The sequence below is a fragment of the Melopsittacus undulatus genome, chromosome 5, assembly GCF_012275295.1.
Source record: "Melopsittacus undulatus isolate bMelUnd1 chromosome 5, bMelUnd1.mat.Z, whole genome shotgun sequence".
Lineage (NCBI taxonomy): Eukaryota > Metazoa > Chordata > Aves > Psittaciformes > Psittaculidae > Melopsittacus > Melopsittacus undulatus.
In genome coordinates, this window is record NC_047531.1 from 19,554,230 (window position 1) to 19,574,472 (window position 20,243).

The 20,243-nt window shown below is 41.7% G+C and overlaps 2 protein-coding genes across 6 annotated transcripts in view; one reads left to right on the forward strand and one right to left on the reverse strand.

Annotated features, from left to right (window-relative positions):
* WASL (WASP like actin nucleation promoting factor) overlaps nucleotides 1–4,493 on the reverse strand; it is a 49,050-nt gene extending 44,557 nt beyond the window's left edge. For both annotated transcript variants that reach the window (XM_005146093.3, XM_005146092.2), the window contains exon 1: nucleotides 4,023–4,493. In XM_005146093.3, the coding sequence (XP_005146150.1) occupies nucleotides 4,023–4,142 (120 nt within the window). In that variant the 5' untranslated portion in view covers nucleotides 4,143–4,493. The remainder of the gene's footprint in view (nucleotides 1–4,022) is intronic.
* Nucleotides 3,445–18,705, forward strand: LOC115946030 (splicing factor 3B subunit 4-like). Of its 4 annotated transcripts, XR_004549654.1 has the most exons (4): nucleotides 3,445–3,796; nucleotides 8,097–8,136; nucleotides 15,546–15,765; nucleotides 18,474–18,705. XR_004549654.1 is itself a non-coding variant. In XM_031046330.2 (3 exons), exons 1-3 carry the CDS (start codon nucleotides 3,486–3,488, stop codon nucleotides 18,516–18,518), a joined length of 396 nt encoding a protein of 131 aa, XP_030902190.2. In that variant the 5' UTR covers nucleotides 3,445–3,485; the 3' UTR covers nucleotides 18,519–18,705. The 4 variants fall into 4 exon arrangements, 3 of the variants coding, with proteins under 3 accessions (XP_030902190.2, XP_030902187.2, XP_033919189.1); XM_031046330.2 differs by lacking the exon at nucleotides 15,546–15,765; XM_031046327.2 differs by lacking the exons at nucleotides 15,546–15,765; nucleotides 18,474–18,705 and adding an exon at nucleotides 12,844–13,204.
* Nucleotides 18,706–20,243: the final 1,538 nt, after the last annotated feature.

Here is a 20,243-nt window from a genome sequence, read left to right on the forward strand (position 1 = left end):
ATGTTTTCATACACACAAATAATCTTTCAAGTCCTTTTTTGATAAAACCTTTAAATCTTATCAATTAAGAGCCGTAACTGCCATTCTGGTTTTTATTTTGTTTTATCTCAACTATTACTTTAATTTGTCCTTTGTCTTTGACATAGCTTATTCTGGTCACGTGCACTCTAAAAGCAGCCAAAAAAGTTTTCTTAGTTTACAGTTTACTGCTGCCTCACTTCTGTTTTTGCATTCTACATGTTTTTGCATTTTACCAGTTCCTGTTTACCATATAAACCATGGCAAGATCTTACAAATAACAACATATTCCTAGCCTTATTCATTACACCTTATCCAAGTGTTGAGTCCCACTTCCAAACAGTATAAAATAGCCATACTCCATTACCTATCTCTAATGCTATCAAGTACACACTTCTCATGTTTTCTTTCCTCAGGCCTCACACACATATAAAATTATGTCTACAGAATAAACTAGTTTTTCATCAATGACATTACTGACCAATATTAATCATGCAAATTATAAAAGTACCTTCTTTAGTAAAAAGATATTAATGAGAAACCTAGTGTTAACTTTTCCTTACAAAATTAATTATTTCAGACAAAATTAAAGTGACTGATTTATAACCAAGCAGACTTAAACAAAACCTTCCAAGTCTGGCATAACCACAAAAAAATTCATTAATATGCACAAAAGTAACTTCATAGTTCACCTTAGCGTAAGTTTACATAGACTTTTATTTCCACATTATGATAAAAAATAGCTATGGAAAAATTTCTACAGAGAGTGAACTTTACAACTGACCTAAATAACAAATGTTATAGATCTGAATGAAAATTAAGTTTCATGCCTAAGCAACAATGAAAGTCCTAATGGACTACCTTACGCTGGACACCTATTGCAAGCAGTTCTATATCTGGATTCACATTTCAACCAAATTAACTGTAGCTGCAGCTTGGACTATTAGCTAATAGCTTGGTTTTGAAAACCTGATCGGTCTGGACAAAGGTATTTTAATGGCTTATAGATTCAGATAAGCATTTAATGGCTCAGCAAGTAGGGAAAAAAAAGGGGGAGGTAGTGAAAAAAAGAGCTAGTAACCTTCTGTATGTTCTGTATCTACACTTGTCTACTAGTCAGTGAGATTCCCAAAGTATCAGTAGTAGTCCAGAAAATGGTACCAGTCTCAGCAACACACACAGAGGCATGGCTCTTTACCACTTCCCCCCCTCCCAGGTAATTTTTGTGTTTACCAGTCATCATTACTTAAGATGCCATTGAAACTATGTCAGTATTGGAGTTCATAGGTTGTGAGTACTCAATCAAAATTAAGCTCCTTGATAAATTCCTTTGCTTTTGCATAGAACAAAAACTAAGTAGTTGAATTCTCAACGTTATTTTAAAGTAGCTGCTGTGTTGTCAGTCAAAAACAGTGTCAAAGACTGCTGAAACAAATCAGGTCAAGAATGCCACATGCTTTCTCAGCCAAATCTGTTACGACTGATACCAGCACTACACCTTCCATAAGAGAGCTATTATTACTACAAAAGGAGTATGCATGATCATAGTTTAATGTCTCAACTGTTCTTCTGGCATTCATTTCACTAGTGATCTAAACAACACACTAAATCAAACATAACCTAAAAATTATGTTGACATGGCAGATGCACATCACGTCCAGCAGCATATCCATGTCTTATTTGGGCAGAAACAACACCTGTAACAGTCAGGTAGCACAGACAATTCAACTGATGGGAAACCAAGCTCGTGCATCCTATGAAACTTGCAAGATTTGCCTTTCTTAAAAAGTAGCATTTACAGTCCGAAGTTTCACTGATGAATAATTCAAACATAGATATTAAGAGATCAAATATCATACGCATTACTGCAAAAAGGCATTTATCAGCACAGCATGCCAACACTGAGTCAGACTAGATGGTAAAGTACTACTGGGCTCTGACAGGCAGACACTGTAAACTCACATTAGACAGGCAAAGCCGTTCCCATCTCCAGATGCCCATTCCACTTCTCAGACAGAGGCTGCCCTCCAAGGGACAGAGATATTCAGGCTGTTCAGGATTAGTTTCTGAAATGTCACCATTTCTGGCTCATGTCACAATAAGGCAAAAAAGTTTGGTTAAATACCTCTAGAGCTTCAAACTGAAGTCCTCAAGATTTAGTAGAGACCCTCAATACAGTAAGATGAGCCTATGCTTAACCTAGAGAGCATACAGAGCTGGGAGGAAAGGAGAAGAGAATGGGCCACAATTAGAAGAACCTCAAATGGTATATCACACAACTTTCAGCGTAAACCACCGGAATGTGTAGTTACAAGTAAAATACAAAGCAAGTAATGTCTATGAAGCTGTCACAGATTGTATGACACCCAGATACTGTGAAGATATTTACCTCCAAAGTCTGCTTTCACCATGCTATTTATGCAGAAAAGTTGAGAACTTGAGTAGGTGAGTGTTACAGACAAGTGTAACAAACCCGACAAGCGTGGTCACTTGACAAAAAAATCTAAGTTGTAGAAAAACAAACTGGAAATGAACTTATACAAATTCATGGAATATTCTTTAAATTTAGGAAAAAGCTTTTGGGGTTTTTTTGGAAAATGAGCTAAACATATGAAATGTGTGCTTGAAAGCAGATCAATTACTTGAAGGTGGTTTTTTACAAATTATTACTTTTCAAAACACAGGTTTTTCAATCACACCTTTTGACCCATTTAACTTAAATTACTGTAACAGCATCTTACTTAACCCATCCCAGTGTAAATATTGCCTACTTCCTGTTCAGTTACTACATCTTATGTTTTCCTTGTGACAGTCAGTTTGACCAACAATACCATTTCGAAGTCCGAAGAGTTGTGTGGAACCACTATGCACAGATATCCTGCTTTAAATCACAATTTCAAGTTCATGCAATACCGTTTGTAGCATTACAGTAAGATACACAGTGCCTAGCATAGTATGGTAGGTGCTGAACACACAGCAGCAGAAGACATCCAGGTAACATTTTCAACAGCTTCCAGATGGTTATTTTTATTTTTCTTAAGAAACATTTTCTTTATCATTTTTTCAAAATTGCAATTTTTCTAAAAGCTGCTTTTCTAAAGAAAGTTATTCACTTTTGAAGCCTTCAAGTTCTTTAATACGGAGAAGTACAGTTTTAATAGAGTTCTATACTAACATGCACGAAGGTATTCTGCAAACGAAGAACGTGCCGAGTAACACATTTGCTACAAGGCTTTTTCCTTTAATCGCCTGCTACATACACGCATATAAACAGGGAAAGATACAGTATCTGAGTTGCATTTGAGTACGGAACTTCTCGTTTAGGTCAGAAAAAGTACAAGCTAAAATCAAGGCAGGCCTAGCACTGATAGGAGCCTCCCTACAACTTCGTCAGCACTGCTTTGTTGCACCGCAGGTGCACCTGGGGCTCGTCAAGCAGCTGAACTTTTGCCACAGAAAGCCCGCGGATGCTCCTCGCTGGCCGGTTACCCCTGCAGAGCCCGTGTCAGCCGCAGGGCAGGGGCGAGCCCCACAGCCCCCCCGGGAGCTCAATGCCTACGGACGGGGCAGCGCGGATGGATGGAGCCCACACCGGCGGTCCCGGGACCGCCCCGGTGCACACGGCTCCAGCCGGGACCAGCACAGGGAAGGGGGTGAGGCCGGGTCCGGCGCCGGCTGAAGGGCCCCGCCACCCGTGCTGCTGGCCGCGGCCCCCGCCATTCATTGCCCCCAGCATCCCGCTCCACTCCCACCGCCCAGGGAACTGTGGACGAGGCAGGTGAGTAGCGAGGCCTGCGGAGGCCCCCCCTTTCCCGAGCAGCGGGACGGAGACAGCGGAGCGGCCGGGTAGGCTCAAACTTCCGCAGCCCTCAACTTCCCGTCCTCACACATCCCCCGCCTGCGCCGGGCCTCCGCGCTGGAGGTGGGGACGCGCTCGGGGTCTTTGGGCCGGGAGTACCACGGGCTGCCCCCCTCTCCTGCGTTCCCCCCGGGCCGGGACTCACCACGCATTTCTTGCCGAGGAAGCCGAACAGGCTCTCATTCTCCTGCGGGGTGAGCAGCAGAGAGCCCACATTAGTGACCCGCCGCGGCTGCGGGGGCTGCTGCTGCGGGTTGCCGCTCATGGCCGGGGCCGGCCCGGCGCTGCCCTCGCCGCCCTGCGACCGTTGGCGCCCGCGGCCCCCTCCTCCGCTGCCGCCGCGGCCTCACAGCAGCCGCATCGCGAAGCCTCCCTCTCGGGGCTGGGGAAGGAGGGAGATGGAGAGGGACGACGGGGCCCTGGCCGGACTGCCGGCGGGGGTGCTCCGCGGAGGGGGTCAGCCGCGCCGGTGCCGCTCCGCGCCGGCGACCGATCGCACCCGCCCCTCCGAGCGGCGCTAAACTTCCAACTCCGGCCCGGCTCCGGCCGCCGCACGATCCAACATGGCAGCGGGGGCGGGCGAGACCACAGCGCGCGGCTGCCAGAGGGGAGGCCGACGAGCGCGCGGCTGCCGCGACCATGCGCCGTGAGGCGGGGGGGTGCCGCCTTCCGCTCCAGCCGCGCCCTCCTCTCAGTACCTGCCAGGCGAAGCTGGCCGCTGTTGGCGGAGGCGAGCAGCAGTGTGGAGGAGGCAGAACGAGGAAGAAGAATGAGCAGTTGGTGCTGTCCCTGTTTGCTGCCTGCCCTGGCCGGGGCCCGGCGAGCTGCGGTCTGGAGGCCGTGAGAGCCACCGGGGCAAGGCATGAGGGGGAGCGGCGCCGGGAGGAGGCCGTGTCAGTGAAGGGAGTCGCCCGGAGCGGGAAGAGACCCCGAAATGCTGTAAACGGCCCTATTGCCCGAGCTGAACCCCAGTGCCAGCGAGTGTTCGGGATGGCCAGGCCTCGTGCAGGGTACCGGTGATGGAGTGAGGACATGTTGGAAGCCCTTATATTTGTAGTGAAACATGATTTAATTTTTAACTCGGGAATCTTCTCACTTTCTGTGGCAGAGGGGGAAATGTTCTGTCACGGTTTGACGGACAGATGACCGCTTGCATCTGGCAGGCAGCTGGTACAGTTCTGGCAGCGAGGTCTGGCCACACACACAGGGAGCCAGGGCCGGGCTATCAGTCCTCCCGCTGCCCGCCACGGCTGCCACTGTTTGAGATGAAATGCCTACAAACAGTAGCAGTATTTCAGGCTCACTGGGCTTCGGCGGCTGAGGAGAAACATACACAATCAGCAGCCTTTGTCAGCTCGATTTCTCTTCCCCCTGCTTCTCTCCGGGTGATAGCAGCCAGCTGGGGTGGAGGTTGAAGTCTTCGAAGCCTGAAGATCCAGCTCACAGCTGCCTTATGCTCAGCCTGTCTCTCAGCAGCACAAAAGGTGCTCATGCTTTCACATGCAGAGATAAAAAACAGATGTCAAAGTGAGCACCTTGCTAGTTTTCTCAATGCTTCTAGGTGAAGAATTTGTTGGCTTCACATCTGCCAACAAAGTCATTATCCATCTGAAAGGTGCTGTAGCAGTCCCCCCATGGTGTTTACTTGGTAGAGCTGAAGAAGCGCGGGAAGAAAGGAACTAGATCAGCACAGGAAGAAAGCCTGTGAATACAAGTTATACAAAGCTGTACTGACTTCATATCTTCCAGAAGATCAGGCAGGAACAGATGGCAACCCCTTCTGCTCTGCTTATAGGCCCTTTTCCCTGTACTTAACAGACTGTAACTGTGTCCAGAAGTGTAAAGAAGAGAGAATATGGTGGAACATCCTGAGCTTCTAACATAAAAAGCATTTAAAATACATGCAGATCTCACGGAAGTGGTTTAAGCTTTTGCTGTAAAGGAAGAACAGTAAGAACCAATACATCCAAAATACATTTCAGCGATCCTGGGTTTTCCAGGTTTCATTCCTTTCTTGTGCAAGTATATGCATATTTTAGTGGAAGAGGAAATATTTTAGCTAAAGAATATTGGCAGCATTTTGCTCATTGAAAATGTATGTAAAAAGATAAAACATGTAAGCACTATGCAAGGTACTTGCGTTTTGTGGGGCTTTCAGTTTTGGTTGTTTTTTTTTAATTTCAAAAACAGTTGTTTCATAGGCAAAGCTGTTTCAAGGATATTTACATACCTCTGTTAGTGATCATAGTGTAAATAGCTAGAAATACAGTACACCTTCAATGAGTACATACTGGTATTGTCTTCACCTCTCTGACCACTTCTGTTCCTTGATTTACTTTTTTTCTCATTTCTGTTAGCTTTTACTGTTCTTTCTTGTGTAGAACTTGCCATTCAAAGAGAGTTCTGGGTATAATGGGTGATAATATTTTACTTGCTACTGTTTTTCTCAGACCAGCTGGCTGTTAGTTCTTTGTAAGGGCCCTTTAACCTTCAGGCTCTCCTGTTAGGGTTTTATTTGCTTTTTTTTTAATAGGGATAGGCTGGAAAAGGAAGAAAAAATGACTGTTTTCAGACCCTGTGAGCAAAAGCTCTTTCTGGTTTTGTACCATGGCACAGCAGCATGTCCTGAAGGTAAATGGAAATGTCAGTATCTGGTGATAAGTCCAAGGGATCCACTGAAAAATAGATTTTTGCCTTTGATATTTACATTTACAGTAATATCAGCAAAGAGCTGCTGTTCCTCATAAAACATCCAATTTCAAGCAAAGCTCTCTCAAGGAAGGCCACCAGCTAGAATTACCTGTGTATGTCTTGAAGAAACTGCAGTTCTTTCTGATCTCTCTTAGGGAAATTGCTGTCATTGTTTATCTGGGGCTTTCCTCAGAATTTCTCACTGTAGTTCTTAGGGTTCAAGCTGTGTTACCCACCACTGATGTCTGTAAGCTTTATGGGAAGCTGCTCTTCTATATTTTTCAATTTCAGGATACCAGCTCGTAGCAACAAGGTACTGAAATACATTGGAAGTGACATAAAAAGTGTATTAATGTAAACAAGTGTAATGATATTAAAGATTTATATTACAAATGCTTATTTAATAAACAGGTTTTATTACCCTTGTCAGACTTAAGCTTTGATAGAAAATATGTATCTCTGAATTTCATCTTTAAATGTGGACCCCTACAGTAATTTTTCAATTTTTCATACTGTGTCAGAGTTCAAATGTTATTTGAAATGTTCACTAAATGCACAATTTCAGGCGTAACATTCTGCAGTTGAATATCAAGTGAGAAGGTGAGGAAAACTTTCTATTGAAAGTAATTTTTCTAGCATTGTGAACCATATTTTAGAGGTTTTATCAAGGTCTGAAGTATCTAAGTGCAAGAAGCTCTCCAAGGATTTTTGTTTTTTTTTTTGTTTTTTTTTTTGTTTATTTGTTTTGTTGTTTTTTTTTTTTTTCTGGTGGTGTCACTCTGTTTCCCAGATCTTGATTTTGTCCCAGGGCTGAATTCAGGTCACAGTTTAGTTTTCGTATTTTCTGTAAGATAAAGAGATGGTTGCTTACACTAAAGAATAAGCAGGCTTAAAGAAGGACGCAGCTCTCCATAGAGCAAAATTTTCTACCATCGCTCTTCCATCTCATGCTATTGTTGGTGACAAGTGGAGCAGCCTGGGACAAGTGCAGACCTCCCTGCAGCAACCACATGAGCATTGTTGGGGGAGATAAGGACTGAGAGCGTCTGCTGTCACCACATGGGAGGGCAGCCCAAAAAGGGATGAAAGGGAGGAAAGGCTTGTTTCCCTCAACACCCTTTTTGGTTGCACCTGTAGAAAACAACAGTCCCCTTGCTGCAAAACCTCCTGTGGTAACCAAAAAAAAAAGAACTGTCTTGGTGGCTGGAAGCAGGTTTTGAGCTGTGGAGACACAAGTTCTCTTTTAAGTAAATCCCATTGTTTTTCTCAACTGAGAGACCTTTCTTATCAGAGACCTCACTGAAGAGGACTGGGTTTGCATTGTTACTGAATCGATGGCAAATAACATATTAGCTATTTGACTGGTAGGTGGTTCATTCACTTCTGCTCTCTATGCACTGAACCTTTAAGCATTCAGGATTCCCAGCCTGCTCTGGAGGTAACTGAGTCATCTGTTAAGTTATGGCTCATTTCAGATTCAGTCACTGACTTTCCTTTCTCACAGAGACTTTTACATTTTCTCTTTCAGGCGGGTAATAGTCTGGAAGAAAGAGGATCTGGAGCCTCTGGTGGGTTTTTTTTTCTTCTCTATATTGAATTTACATCCTGCAGATTTTGATTACAGAAGGACTTGAATTAGCAACAGAAGTTGGCAATTGAGTTTTATTTTAATTAGTTAGGAACACCTCTGCTGATTCCATATGGATGTAGAAGAGTGGTGTCAGTAGGAAGAATCCTATCCTTTTGTGGGCCAGCCACGCAGCAGAGCGTCCTCACTTGCAACAGTGAGCATGCTGGAGGCCAGGAACCAATGCCATGGGACAATAAGGTCTTTCATTTCTTGTACGACTGCCATCTTGGGTGCCAGATAGAACTTTTTCTCTCCCTGTAGTGTCTGTTATGCATGTCTTTCTGTTTGCTGTATCTTTTTAGCCCTCATTTTCAACCTCAGATTATTTGCTGTAAGGAAAGTAGTTTGTGCCCTTCTATTCTGCTCAGCCAAGGATAACATTGGTTTTGGTTTGGATGTAGAATTGTACTTTCAGTTTCCTGGGGTAAGATATGAGCAATTCTGTTTTAACTTTGCAATCAGTTGCAGGGAGATGTAGCTGTTATCAAGAGCTCCTCTACAATTCCTTTGTGGCCTCAGGCATTGGACTGTATCACACTCCTTTTCAGGACTGTGGAGGAGATGGACCAAACAACATGCTGGAATTTGAGGCATCTTTTCTCTTGATACTTATTGATTATTGCTTGCAGTAACTGTGGAACAGTTCCGTAGCTGCTCTGTAAATTAGAGGAAAACATTTTCCTTTTCCCAGCCCAGCTAGTGTCTAGCCTTGCATCAAAGCTCATCTTCAAAATTTCATAGCACAGGGTTTGTTGAAACACTCTTTTCATTCTTGGTTTGGAGTGTACCTCAACAGAGATGTGCCTTCTGAGTTTTACACCCAGCAATAACCATGAGTAGTGTGAATAAGTTAATTTTGATTTATCCACAGTTTTTAAAAGGAATGTTTATTCCTTCTAAGTTTCCTGACAAGTTTTTTAATTCAGTGTAATGAAATCTCCATCAATTAATCAGCCACCATAAAGCTCAAGGGCCTCACCAGTTAAAAGAAAAAAAAAAAAAAAGAAAAAGAAAAACATGTTCTTTCCTCACTGCAATCTGCAGATCCGTTGTTAGAGCACATTTCCTTAACAACAGAAATCTTGCTCTGTCTTTGAAATGTCAGTTCTTGTTTGCAGCGTGACTGACCTCCCACCCTGATCAGCGTGGCTCTGACCCGGAAGCCTCGTCCTCACTGAGTGGAGGGGAGCACAGGCAACTGCATTCAAATCTCCCCTTTTTATTGTAAGCACTAAGTATGATCTACATACTTGCCCTCTAAGAGCTGGCTTGCTATCAGTCGTTTACTCCCAGTATGTCAACAACATACAGCTGGCAAATATGTAATACAACACAGCAACAATTGCAGTTTTGGATCCTGAGGGTTGATTTAGTAACTTTCATGTAGTTTTTCTTTTTTTTTTTTTTTTTTTTCTCTTAATTCTGTATCCGGTGTGTAACAACCCGAAGGAACAGGCGTGACCCACACCTTGGTTCTTTCTGGGGTTGTGCTGCAGCTCACACTGCTGGATCCTTAATTCAGCCCTGTGGTGTTTCAGGGCTGGCTGTGTCCTGCCAGTCCTGTTCTGCTGCTGCTACCCTCCAGGAGGCCAAAGATCCCATTAAAGGTCAGCCTTCATCTCACAGAGGGGTCCAGACCTGGGGTTTCTTCATTGCATCAAACTGTCTCTGATGTTAGTACTTCTTTAATTCCTTGCTTCTCTGTGGAGATGCTAGTTGATTTCAATGTTTCACAGGGGACAATAAGAAAAAGAGCAGTCTTCATGCATCAGTGTTCTTGAAGGCATATGGCTCTGCCTCATAAAACAAGAATGAGAAGGTGCATATCTTGATCAGCCTGATTTTTATGTTCAGGGAGTTTGCTTATATCAGCCTCAGGCCAACTAAAGCCACTGGTGCAGTGAACTATATTTTTTATCGGAAAAATAGAGTATGCTTACCAAATCTAGAAGCTTAACAAATGTATGCTGTAGGAGTTTTAACAAATCTAAACAACGTTAAATTGAACATGCTGCAAACTGGCTTGGGAAGATGGATGAAACCCATCTTTTTTTTCCAAACCATATGTGCAGTCAATTGACTGTGGCTTATACATATGATGCATCAACAAGCAAGTTAGCACTCTGTCCAGTTGTTTCACCTCAGAGATAAGTAAGTCTAAAAGTAAATCTTTGGTTTTTATTGCATCCTACTAAGTAATCAAATTTCCATAAGACCTTAGGAATACCTGGAATTTAGCACAGGCAGTCAAGTTATTTTGATTGGTACTATCCTGGCTACCCTATTATTACTTTCAATTAAGGACTCTTCCCGTGGCATGTTAATATGGCACATACAAATTATATCAGTACATTACCTACTTTGCTCATGCTCACCAACTCAACCTGAAAGAGAAGTTGTCCTATGAGAACTAATCTGTCTGATTTTTTCTTTTTCTAACTAAAATACTGATGTATGTGTAGTACAGCAGTGCCTGAAGCCCTGTACATATTTGGTGCCTGGGAGTTTTGTAAACATATGAGAGCCCAGTGCCTGATCTGGAGGGAGGTGACGTTAATCTTGGGGAACATCCACAGAAGCCTGCCTCTTAAAACTCACCATCCTTGAATAAATATTGATTCTGTGTGCTACAACATGAGGTAGAGAAAGTAGAAAAGTTGCTTTAATAATTTCTTTTTTTTTACTTCTTTGTGACAAGTGTATTTTGAAAGATGTATAACTTTTTTTGTGTGTACATCATGGTTCTTCAAGCCCACCGTTACATGTGTTAAATATATCAGGTACAGACCTACCATTTTTGAGCTGATAGGATATTTCTGTGGATTTTAAAAGAGCCAGAACTGATTTTATTTGAGCTCTGGACTTAGTGCAGTGTTTGCTGCAATAGCATAATATCTAGTGCTGACCTCCTTTGTCCAGTTAGATTTCTTGGCCTTGATTTTTCTTGTACCTATTTAAAAAATGAAACCAAATGTCTTCATTTAAAATACTCTCACAATAGTTACAGTATAACAAGTTGCTGTTCAAAAAATTGGAAACCTATAGCACAGTTAATAAGGCTTTCTGGGAAAATACTTGCTACTCCTATAGCAGCTCTTTCACAGAGGTCATGGCGAGGAGCCAGAGGAGGTTGGTAGACAGCTAAGCAACCAGAAAAGAACAAGTTTGTCAGCATGTACAGCTGATTACCATGAGAATAATTTTCCATAAGTATAGCCTGCAGAGTGTTTGCTTAAGAGGGGGGGGTAAATTTTTCACTAAACTTCCTAAAAGCTAAGCCATTTTTAACTGTGGTAGAAAGGAATTCATTCAATAAGGCTCAGTGCAAGTTTTATACTATTTTAATGCTACTTACACATTGCAGAAGGTGTGATATTTCATATATATAGGCAATATAGGACTATTCTCATAATGATACAATTATTTTGGATAGGTGTTTTTATTTCTACTAGCTACAGTGATCAGAACAAGAAAACATGAGACATGTTCTTAGTGGAAGAAGAGATGGTCTTTAGTTATTATGTTTTCCTGCTTGTGATTGTCAACTAGATTGACAACATATAACCATAAGAGATAATGTCCTCATTTGTTTATCATTATAACCGTAGCATAACTCTGGGAATATGGGTAGTCTTACAAGTTTTGTGGTGCTCCGAAACCCCAAATCTCTAACCAAGTATAACTAAATCATAGTACCAATCTTCAAAGCAGGTTTAAGTGTGTTCAGCTGCTTCACTGTATCTATACCCCTTTCTCTGGCTTTTTGTGTGAAAGGTCAAGGTTGAGAGTGTTATGTGGGCCTGTGCCATGTGGAGGCTTCCTTCACACTGGAATAATCTAGTGTTAGCTGCTTGCCTAAGGAATGGTATAAAGCAAATGCATTAGAATAAATATATGAACTCTAAACTTTCAAAAGAAAAGACAAAGCTTGGTTCATATTTACATGGAGAAAATGTTTTTGATGAAATAATAACCCACTCAATTTTTAATATTGTTCTTCCATATACAGAATGTTTGCCAAAGTCCTTATAACCATATGTGGTTTATTTCAAATAAGATGCAATCCATAACCTGCAGCCTACTTAATTTTGCAATATGAGCTGTCTTTATCCATTATTTATTGTCTTTGAATATGAGGAGCACCAGAATATTAGACAGGAAGAGCACAGTGGATTTGAGGGTGAGTCATAAGAATGAGACAAAATTCAGCAGTAAAAAACACCGTGCTTAAATGTCTCTGTTAAGAACAACTCTGGGGGAGGCCTGAGGATGATTGGGAGCTGCCCGGTCCATGTGGGCTTGGAAAGGTAAATGCATGTCCAGAGATTCCAGAGAGGTATTAGTGCCTTTGTGCAAGGCCCTTATGCACCTTATCAGAAATAATGTGTATGATTCTGCCTGTTTTCTAGAAGATTAATTTGAACTGGAGCAGGTTCAGAGGAAAGATAGTTTGTGTGGGAGAATAGGAAAGAGGAGATGAGGTATCACAGCAAAACAAAATGACAGAAGACCTGAGAAAAGATACAACTTTAAATACATTGTACTTCCTGATTGTTGAATAGATGCAGCTTCCATTGGTTAGGTATCATTTCTTCTCATATATGTAATTTCTAAACAATCCCAATGACTGATCCTCCTTTTTCAGGTGATGAGAGACTTTATGAGGAACACATCAAAGAAGAAATCTCTTTTTAAGGAACGGGCAACATTGGTTCAAGAAAAATGTTTAGAAATTAATAATGAGTACATTTAGATAGAAACTTACGAATTCCTAATTATGAGGGTAGTCTGTAACGTGTCTCCAGCAGTATTAGTTGGGGGCAAAAAATCGAACTGCTTTTAAGCTAGAGCTCAAGACATTTATCAAAGTTATTCTGTAAGTGTTGCTTTTAACACCAAGGGACAGGACCCAGAAGATCCCTTTAGTTTTTCTGTTCTTATGTGTCTGTTAAGTGTTTTATCATCTAAAAAGTAATAATAAAACCAGTCACTGCTATTGAAAACATTCAGAATCCTTCTGTCTTAAGTTGTGTAAAATTAATAAATGATTTGGGTTTCCTGGAGAACAGTAGCTTCTAAACAAATCTGTTGGATCCTAATTTAAGTCTGTTTAGTCTGCAGAGGTGAAATTGTTCTGAGTAGAAAATACATGATAAAAGCTGTGTAATGGGTCTTGTCAGAAAGCTTTCTCATTCTGTTTAACGCTTTTTAATAATAGACAATCTCTCCTGCATTTTATAAAGAGTAACAAAACTCCTGAAGCCAGAATTGATTGCTGGTTAGTTTAAAACAAATAAAGATTATATCCTCTCGTTACAGTGTGCTGCTCACTCTCTATATCTAGAAGTCAGTGGTTAAATAAAGTCTCTCTGGGAGGAATTTTCCATTCTGAGTCATAAGCATTGGATTGACAACCTTTGTAGAAATTTAAATGCAATCCTATTAAATAATACACTTCTATAAATGCTGAAGGATAGGTTCTTTCTCTGGGTGCGGGGGCACTAAGCTGCAATATCTTGGAGGGCAGCTTGTAGGGAATTTGTGTGGCTATGAAAGCAATAAAGCTGGAAACTGCTGGGCTAGAACACCTCCAGCATCCCATCAGGAGGATGGAATATCTAATGACACAGGACCCACCAGCCAGCAGCAATTATCTAAATGGTGTTTGCTCACAGGCATAAAGTCACAACCACATAAATAGAACTGTTGGGTTTTCTTTCAGTATCACATTAGAGCTGGAGATTGTTCTTGCAAGCAGCATTTGAAACAAGTATGTCAATAAAATATGAATAGCTACACGGTTCTTCCTGGTGTGTATTTTTAACGTACAAAATTTAGAGAAATAATTTCCTCTAAACTTACTTTTTGGATTCATTGGTATTTTCTCTATCTCTTGTAACTATCCAGTTGGCTTCATTTTGAGTTTGTACTCATACAGCTGCAGACTTTGGCCTTATAACCTCTGGATAATATATAAGTGAAAAACGTTAATGTGCTAAAACCGATTAAAAAATGCAAGCACCAATAGTCACAGAAATCCAGGATATGCATAAGGGAAATTATTTTTTCCAGTATTAAAAATAATTGGGAAATGTAAAGGGCAGTCAGCTCACTCAGGATGCTGCACATAAACACCAAGGAGTAAGCTAGAGAGATCACAGATCATGTTGTAATGATGCAAAGGAAGAATGGTGATAAAAAGAGGTGTGAAGGTGTTGGGCAGCTTTCTGGAAGAGCAGAGGAGATGACACCAGCAGGCTGGGAGTGCATGAGATTCCTGTTCTGACTGAATCCCAGCACTCATCAGTGCCAGTGCACTATCACGCTTCTGTAAAGCTGCCCCAAGTCACTGAGCTGGGCTCATGGTGAACCTTTGGACAGACACTTCATGGTGGTGTGCAGTTCTCAATAAAGAACACACTGCAGCATGATTCCTCTGCCTATAGCTGGTCATGCACACGATGCTGTACAAGTCATTTCTTGTTTTCACCTTTCTGCTATCACAACCTCTAGATCGCTTAAGATATGGCACTGGTATTAGCTTCCTGAGGAAGGGCATCTCAAGGTGATTGCTAGCTATACATGTAGGCACAAACCCTGTACATCTTGGTGCTGTGCTTACCAGAAGAGAGGAATGTCAAAAGAGAAGCACAGTGAGGCCCTGCCACTGATGTAGAGTACTGCTATTGACTCTTTCTGTCTGACAGCAATAATTTGGTTCACCATCTCCACCTCTTTGAGTTATTTATTCTTTGTTAATTTAAAGCAAGCAGTTGCTTACTGTTAGTGGTCAGCTGGTCTGATTTTCCCTTCTCCCTCAAAACTACAGTTACTAACAAAAGTTCAACATTTGTGCTGTGCTGTACTTGTTTTGCTGAAACTGAATAGCTAAAGTTATGCCAAAAGTTTTAAACAACAAGCAAACAAAGCCAAGTAAACAGTCCACACAAGTGAATTGTGTTTCAGCACATGCTTCTGAGCCAGCAATCAGAGATTTAAAATATTTGGAAACAAAATCGTCTATTAACCAATGCAGTCCATAAAGCTAATCAGCCGTAATATATTCTCTTAAGATCAGCAGTGCTTTTGCAGTGGGGAGTAACCCCTCTCCCCACAGCTAAACAGGCACTTTACAAGTGTGCAACACATCATATCTCATGATAACTCACAATATGGAAATCAGCACCTTCATTTACAGTTGGTTTCATTAAAATTGCCATGTATTGCAGAGATGAAAGCATTTTGTGCATGTGTATATATGCATGTTTATATATATATATGCATATATATGTATGTATTACATATATCATCACTGATTTTTCTTATCCTGCACTGCTATTCCAACAGGGATGCATCCTGGATACTCTCGTAAGGGAAAACTTTCACCAGAGAAGAGCGACTGGCCTTCAGCAATCTTGAAGAGCATAATTTGTCTTTGGCTTTTGAAATAGTTATTATACTGGAACTATTGCACCAGCTAAGGCCATAACTGAGGTTTTGATGAGGCTGTACTGTCTGGATGAGGTTTTATATCCAGGGCCTGAGGACAGGCAGGACTTCCAAGAAGGTAGAAATTTTTCTTAGGAAGCTTCGAACACCTTTCTATTACATGGCATTTGAAGTCACTGCTGATCATACAAGATGATTTGAAACCAAAATCATGTGAAAAACTGCCTGCTCTCAAAGTGCCGATGTGCTTGTGGGATTTTATAAGCAGCTGGCATGTAAATGTAAACCTCCTCCTATGGTAAACATTAACGATGAATCAATTTGATCTCTAGTGGGTGCAAGTTGAGTTCAATAGAGGTATGAGAATGTAAATGCACTGTGAACATGACTGGTTCTCCAGTGCATAGACTTATCTGCAGTGAGGTAGATGAGATTTCTACTAATGAAAGGTGTGGGAACAGTCCCGGGATGCCAGTGCACCATAGCTCAGTGCTCAACGCTTGTGCAATCTCTTTTCAGTCAATGACTGTTTTAAAGACTAAAATTCCAAATTGTTCTATCAAAGCCCTTTTTGATCTGTTACTGGAAAGATTTCTGCCCCTCTTGAGCTTAATGGCACAAGTGGAGTTATCGAGACCTGATAATAAATATAGAGTTTTTTAATGTATGGTTACTGAATGAAGAAATTCCAAGTTCTCCTGCTTTGCTTGTGTCTTGTGTTACTATCTGATGTTAAATAAATCTTTTTTGATTGATAAATCTTGATGATGATAGATCTGGATAAATCTTTTGATGTCTTCTGTTTCAACATAATAAATTTATTTCCAGTGTTTCTGATGATACCTCAGTTTGCCCCATCACAAATGCTGAAAAAGAGAAACTACATTAAGGTGTTGCCCATTCTAATACAGGCAGATCAAGGAAGTGCAGAGAACACAAAAATTACCATGGCAATCGGTATGACAAACAGTGATGACCGACAAACAGTGGTGACCAAGATTTCTGCAATTACAAAACAGGCTCTGGGTTCTTTCAGTCTCACTAGAAATTTTGTTCAAACTGATGAAGCGAAGTACAAAGTTTAGTGGATTTTCCATTGAAATTATGACTTTTTCTTTCATTTGTGATGATGGGTTGCCAATGCAGGAGAAAAGATCTGGGAACAGGTTCCAACTGCATCACACTTGCCATTGGTCCTGGGGTGCTGCAGGAGCAGCTTCTACTCTCAGTGACACTTTCAACCTGAAAAGTACAGCAAGAGATGAAAAGGTGGGTGGAGTGGTGAGCATTCAAATGGGCCAGACTACTCTTAACATCAAAAGAGACTCAGTCCAAGAACTGGCCAAAGGGTCAACCAGATTCTTGCCAGGCCTAAGGCACTATTTCCATAATGACTTTGTTCTGTGCAAATGCTTCATTCAAATGTGGTGCTAGGGATCCTGGGCAAACTCCTAAATTAGCCAAGGGCTTTGTATTGGGCTAGGAATTGTCCTGTACCTTGGTTCTGGCAGAGAAACAGAGCTGGTGGTGACAAGGGTGAGAGGCAGAGAGCAGTCCAAGCCCTAGGAGGGTGAAGGTGAAAGCTCTTGGATGCTGTCTGTTTACCTGTGTGAGCTTTGGGCACCAGAAGGCTCTGTCCTGTGTCACACCAGGAGGATGGACAAGACCTGTCCCACCTCTTCCTCTCACCAGACATGATCTCCTCACCTTGCAGGTGTAGGGAGTTGTTGGGCAGCAAAATTGACAAGCCTTCCCATTTTCTCCCCACACTTGTGGGAGCAACCAGTCCTGCAATGGGGTTGTAGGAAGCAGCTGTACCCTGGTACTGTGAACTTCAGCTTCCTGTTCAGCAATAGGAGATTGGCCTCTGAGTTTGCTCACAGGGGGTAATGCCAATGCAGGATCATATCTTCTGCATGAGTATCTTGATTTGGAAGGATTTTCTCCGAATCAATACTCTTGTGCTGGGTTTTTATTTACAGCCCAGCTCATACTCTGGCACAGATTTTGGAAAACAGTTGTAATTAACAACAAATATCTTAGGGTTAGCTTGGTTTGCAGTGATTAAAAAAAACAGTTATTGTTGCTTTGTAAATTGACTTTTGTTAATGCAACTTTGTGTGTTCACTTACCAAAGGCAAAAATAACTGAAAGCACCTCTGAATGCAAAGCTATAATATATAGTTCCTCTCATAGTTTCACCACAAGGGATCATGCCAACCTCCTGACACAGCATGTGCAGCCCTGTATTAAGCTATTTTAATGGCTCTTAATTCAGTTTTGATCATTAGAGCTTGTTCTTGAAGTCTGTATATAAGATTGTCACTTGGAGTGCCGGATTAAATATCATCCACAGGCCTTAAAAAATCTTGATAATGTCATTTCTATGAGGCACAAGGGGTGGGATTTGTTTGACTGTGTGCAGATCTCTCCAGGAGCTATCTACATCTATGCTACATCTATGCTAATCATATCATTTTCCCTTTATAACCAAAGGAGAGAAATAAGCACTTTAAGGGTATGAGTCAGCTGTTCTATTTCCGATACCTGGTATATGGTGAGATAAACTGCACTGTAAAAGGAACTATTAATCCTTAGTGACTTGAAAAGGAGCTTTGGTGACCAGTTCAGGTATAGATATGTGTACTGGTGATATAGAGAGAAGTGAATCCCACTGAGATGACTGACAGTAATTATGAGCACGCTTTGAAATAAACGAGCTCAAGCACTACACATTTTACTCTTAGCCCTACAGCTGTTTGCATATGAAACAAGCTGGTGTTATGCTATCACCAACACTGTTCTTGGTCTTTCCTATTTCCACAGGAGGTTGCTGACAAGCCTGACTGGTCCTTTAGAAGTAGAATTTGAGGCATTTAAAAAAAGAAAAATGAGTCTGCATCCTGATAATTCTCAGAGTGAAGGCCTGGCTCTCTGCTCTTAACCAAATGAAGTTTTCTGGATGTGGGCTTGAATCCCTTTGACTGAATCGTGGGAGTCAGACATTGCCACTGCAAATGTAGCCATTGTTGTCTCAATAAACATATTTTGCCTTGTCTTTGTTTTTTTTTTTTATTTATTTTCTGGGGCTGAGCTCTAAAGGATTTTTCAAAAACCGTTCACAGATAACAGCTGATGTCTCTGAAATCCGTGCAGCGTGGGGAATTATCACAGTGTTGTGCACGTTTTGTGTAATAGAGCACGGCCCTGCCCTAAAGTCTTCTGAAATAATGATTGGTTTTTAGACTCAAAAGGCGACTCTGTAGAATTATGAGAAACAAAAAGGGGGGGAGGGGGAAGGAGGGGAATGAGAGAACAGTAAAAAACACCTAAATTTACTGAAAAATGTACTAAAGAAAAAATACTTCCGTTTTTACCCACAAGATGGTGCCACTTCCTCAAGTTAAAGTACAAATTCCCTTCGAAAACACTGTAAAAGTAACGCTTATCAAATTAATCCCCACGAAGGGTGATGGCGTGCAGAAGTCCTACGAGTGCCTTTAAAATAGTATTTAAATGGGTTTTAAATGGCCTATGGTCCTTGTGCTGTCCCTCTGCACAAGAGTAAGACATGAATTCAGGGACTTGTTCACTAACCTGTGTGACAGAAGTAGCCTTTGAGTGCACACTGTCACTGCTGGCTCTTCCGAGTCACAGCGCTCAGTCCGAGTGGGTTCCAGTTTCTTTCTGCTCATGGTAAAAACAATTCTTTAGCGAATGTCAAAGCATTATATCTAAGGCAATGTACTAAAGATGGGTGGTCTGCACAGCTATTACTGCAATTTAAACAGAGCGGGGTTGCCAACATGTGAGAATGCATCTGAGAGCCTTCACTGCCAGGATGATCAGTCGGGTGGAAAGCTCCCAACTCCCAGCTTTCCTTTAGGTTACTGCTGGGTTTACAAAACTGGCAGTTAGAAAAAAAAAAGACATACCACTTGTAACTTCTAAACTGAATGCATAGAAAGAGTGAAAAACAGAACATTCAGTGTCTTTTTATAATCACTTCGGAAGATCTTTTCGGATGGTAGCTGCTATTTGTTAATTTCATCTCATTACTGGTGAAAACATGAAAGATTGAGAAACAAATGCGTGGTTTTATATAACACTTCAGCTGTAAGATTATCATGAGGTCAGATACAGAAGGACCAGGAGATGGCAAAAGAGGCAGCCCCTTGGCAGCTGTCTGGCCCATCCTGCACTCCCCTTTGCTCACCCACTTTGGTCCCTATGGGTGCCCTGGCTTTTGCCCTGACCTTCTCCCATGCATATAGCAGCATCTCCTACCTGTTTCCCTGGTTACTTCCCCTACTTCCCCTGTCTGCTTCTCATCACACTCATTTAGTAGCTGCTTCCTCTGTGAGGCACCCAAAGTGCAGGTGAGCCAAACAGCATCACCCTGCTTTTATTTGGGGTTCAAGTATCCCAAAAATAGTGTCTAATGATGCAAAAACATTGGGCAAACTTGACCATGTGTCATTGCTAGTCTAACACATGACGAGAATACGTTTTCATTTACTAAGAATAGAAGTGTAATTCTGTGTTTTATCATGCAAATCGTAATCTGTATTTAAGGTGTAAAAATCAACCTTCTAT